Source organism: Pundamilia nyererei, unplaced genomic scaffold (genome assembly GCF_000239375.1).
Source record: "Pundamilia nyererei isolate P.nyererei 1_Seehausen unplaced genomic scaffold, PunNye1.0 scaffold00191, whole genome shotgun sequence".
NCBI classification, from domain to species: Eukaryota; Metazoa; Chordata; class Actinopteri; order Cichliformes; family Cichlidae; genus Pundamilia; species Pundamilia nyererei.
In genome coordinates, this window is record NW_005187592.1 from 797,926 (window position 1) to 801,306 (window position 3,381).

Genomic DNA, 3,381 nt, shown 5'->3' on the forward strand with positions numbered 1-3,381 from the left:
AGAGAGAGAGAGAGAGAGAGAGAGACCACACCTACACCAAAAGGTTTCTGAGTTTGAGCCTTTGCTCTTATGGTTGAATAGTACATAATGATGTGTGTATAATAATGTAATAATGCTGTGAACTCTGAACTACAACTTTGTGGAAGTCGACCGTACTTATTTTCCATCAAGTCGAGAATCTAGAAATATCGTCTTTTTCTGCTCTAATTCTATGCTCCCCTCATGAAGTTCCTACTGAATTTTTTGCGGCCTCCAAAAATACACCTTTACTCAGATTCTACGGGTATGATCACCTCCAGAAAAAGGTTGATTCTAAAGACGTATCACCAAACAATCCACAGATCCCAGTTGCCTGTAAACTGCCTGAGCTCAGAGAGAATTACAGCTGTTTTATAATGCTTTACTTATGAGTCATTTTACACATATAATAACTTTTCATGTTGACTCCCTTTTAGGTTTGAACAGCTGACCACTGTGACCAACATCTTCCTGTTGAACCTGGTGGTGTCCTCCCTGATCTTTGCGAGTAGTCTTCCATTCATGGCAGTCTACATGCAACTCTCCAACTGGATCTTTGGCACCGCTATGTGCAAGATTGTTGGCAGTGTCTACTATCTAGGGTTATATAGCTCTGTCCTCTTCCTAGCTCTTCTTACCTTTGACCGACACCTTGCAGTTGTGTACTCGGTGGGTCTGTTACAAGTGAGGAATCGAAGTTATGCAGTATTCTCCTGCGCTGTGGTGTGGGCAGTCAGTGGTTTGGCATGTGTCAGACCAATGATTCTCCATAAAATTTTTACGTCTAATATTGATAACAAAACTCTGTGTCAAGAATATCCTGGTTACATTCCAAATATTGATGTGGATGCCTTGAGATTATCTGGGTTTTACATTCAGCTTTTCCTTTTCTTTATCTTCCCATTGGTTGTAATTGTCTATTGCTATGCAAGAATCACAATCACGGTTGTGTCGTCCAAGATTGTAACAAGGTTCAAGACAGTCCGGCTGATATTCATCATTGTGCTGTTGTTTTTCATGTGTTGGACCCCTTATAATATTGTACTGATGTATGATGAACCAACAAGCTGCGAGGAAGAACAGAAACAGGCCTATGCGCTTCAAATCACTCGTTACATTGCCAACATTTACTTTTGCATCAGTCCCGTCTTCTACACGTTTGTTGGCAAGAAATTCCAGAACTATTTCAGGCAGCTCCTGGTGAAACACTTCCCAAAGTTAAAGAGACACATTTCTGTTAGTCAAAACAGCAGAAGCAACATGTCCACAAAAAGTACAAGAAACGAGTTTTAGAAATGTTACATATCAGTGTTTGCAAATGTTTCACGATTCAAGTTGGAGATTAGTAAAGTTTGATTACATATACGGGTAAATTCATACTATGATTGGAATAGAAAAATGGATGTGATGTATAAGAATTAAATCAATCTCGAGATTTCAAAGAACTAGTGTCACCAAAATGTTCCTGTGGTTCAGGTCAAAGCTGTTGTCAGATTCATATTGATGAGATAAAACTCTACATTCTATTACTTCAGTCACAATCTGCCAAATAAGTCATATTTGACCAGTGTTCAGGCCTAACAGCAGAAGTTCTTGAAATTTGACACACTAGTTCATGGTAGTCAAACTAATTTTAGTAATACACAAAGATAATCAGAGTAAATAGAGATGCAGTTTTTTTAATGATAATGTAAAATATCAGAAAAATTGTTTTGTTTTTTTAACTTAACGGTTGTTTCATGTCTATCAGTCTTGAGTAAATGCACTCTTCTTGATTACTTGATGAAATCAACACTTTTAAATCAAAAGGCTGTAACTTTCTCCATTTCATGTCCCAGATATTTTTTAACACAGGTGCTTTCCACTTGTTATTTGTTGCTGATGTGCTTCTTTTTTTCTGGTTTATAAACAATATACACACTACCATCGGCTCTGAAGCCAGCATCACTGTTCATATAGTTTCTTGAAAACTGTACATTGCCTGTATTCTTACTAAATAAAGAAAAAAGAATATGCTGTTAGAAACAGGAAAACGTACCATTTTAAAGCATTAAACAGAATTCATTATGACATTTACAATAAAAATGAGAAATGTTTTGTGCATCTATGTTCATTTTCAATTCCATTCAATGTTATTCATACAAGGCACCAAAATACAACAAGTCCCTCAAGGCCCTTTATATTTTAAGGTAAAGACCCTTCAATATTTGAGAGAAACCACAACAATCAAATGACCCCATCTAAGCAAGGATTTGGCAACAGTGGGAAGGAAAAACTCTCTTTTAGTGGAAAGAAACCTCTGACGAACCAGGCTCAGGGAGGGGCCATCTGCTGCAAATGGTTGGAGGTGATGGGAGAAAAACAGACTGTGGAAGACATACAGAGAATAATGATGATTAATGATTAACTATAGACTGGTGGGAACCAGTGAAGAGAAGCCAGTATGGGAGAAATATGCATTCACTTTCTGGTTTCTGTTAGTAAAACTGCTGCAGTATTTTGGATCTACGGAAGGCTTTTCAAGGAGTTTTTAGGACAGCCTGATAATAATGAGTAGTCCAGTAAGAAATGCACAAACTAATTATTTAGCATCACTCTGAGTCAGGATGTTTGTAATTTTACAGATATTGTGCAAATGAAAGAAAGCAGTCCTCCATATTTGTTTCATGTGCACATTTAAGGAGATATCCTGGTCAAAAAGGACTCCAACATACCTCAGTGTTACTGGAGGCCAAGGTAATGCCATGCAGAGTAAGAATCTCGTTGGATACCAGGGCCGAATACAATAACCTCAGTTTTATCTGAATTTAAAAGCAGAAAATTAGAGGTCATGCAGGTCTTTATGTCTTTAAGACATACCTGCAGTTTAACTAAAGATGTTATCACATCTGCAGTGTTTAGTCTGTTTAAGTCAAACTGGTTTGTTTCCCCCCTTTGCACAGAGCAATTGTGCAAGTGTGAACATAATAATTGCACTATGGTGTAGACACTGTACAGTTCCATAAAACTCCAGAGTGCTTTGTTTATGATCTAAGCGTGATCTAACCTCGACTTAACTACCAGGTGTACATTATAAGTTTGAACTAGAAAACATTTCACTCGCAGGGACCACTCCCTTGGTAACAATGAGCAATGAGGGATGAGGAAGTGTGATTAGTGCTGCGGTTTGGGGAAGGCATTGAAGGGGACTGGCGACGGCTCTCGGGCCGGGCAGAACCCCCTGTACTAACGAGAAATAAAGGGAGGAAAGGAAGAGAGGACAGGACAGGAGAAGAGAGGAAAGAAAAAAGGGGGGGTAGGGTGGAGCATGAAAATGAGAACAGCGGGTATTGGAGAATGGGAGCTTTTATAGGCTGAGGCCAG

General features: G+C 38.7%; 1 protein-coding gene across 1 annotated transcript in view; it reads left to right on the forward strand.

Moving 5' to 3' along the window:
* The window catches only part of LOC102207830 (C-C chemokine receptor type 3-like), a 7,264-nt gene extending 5,204 nt beyond the window's left edge, over window positions 1–2,060 (forward strand). Inside the window, exon 2 of the mRNA XM_005747222.1 lies at window positions 456–2,060. Within this exon, the coding sequence (XP_005747279.1) occupies window positions 456–1,311 (856 nt within the window). The 3' untranslated portion in view covers window positions 1,312–2,060. The remainder of the gene's footprint in view (window positions 1–455) is intronic.
* The last annotated feature ends 1,321 nt before the right edge of the window (window positions 2,061–3,381 follow it).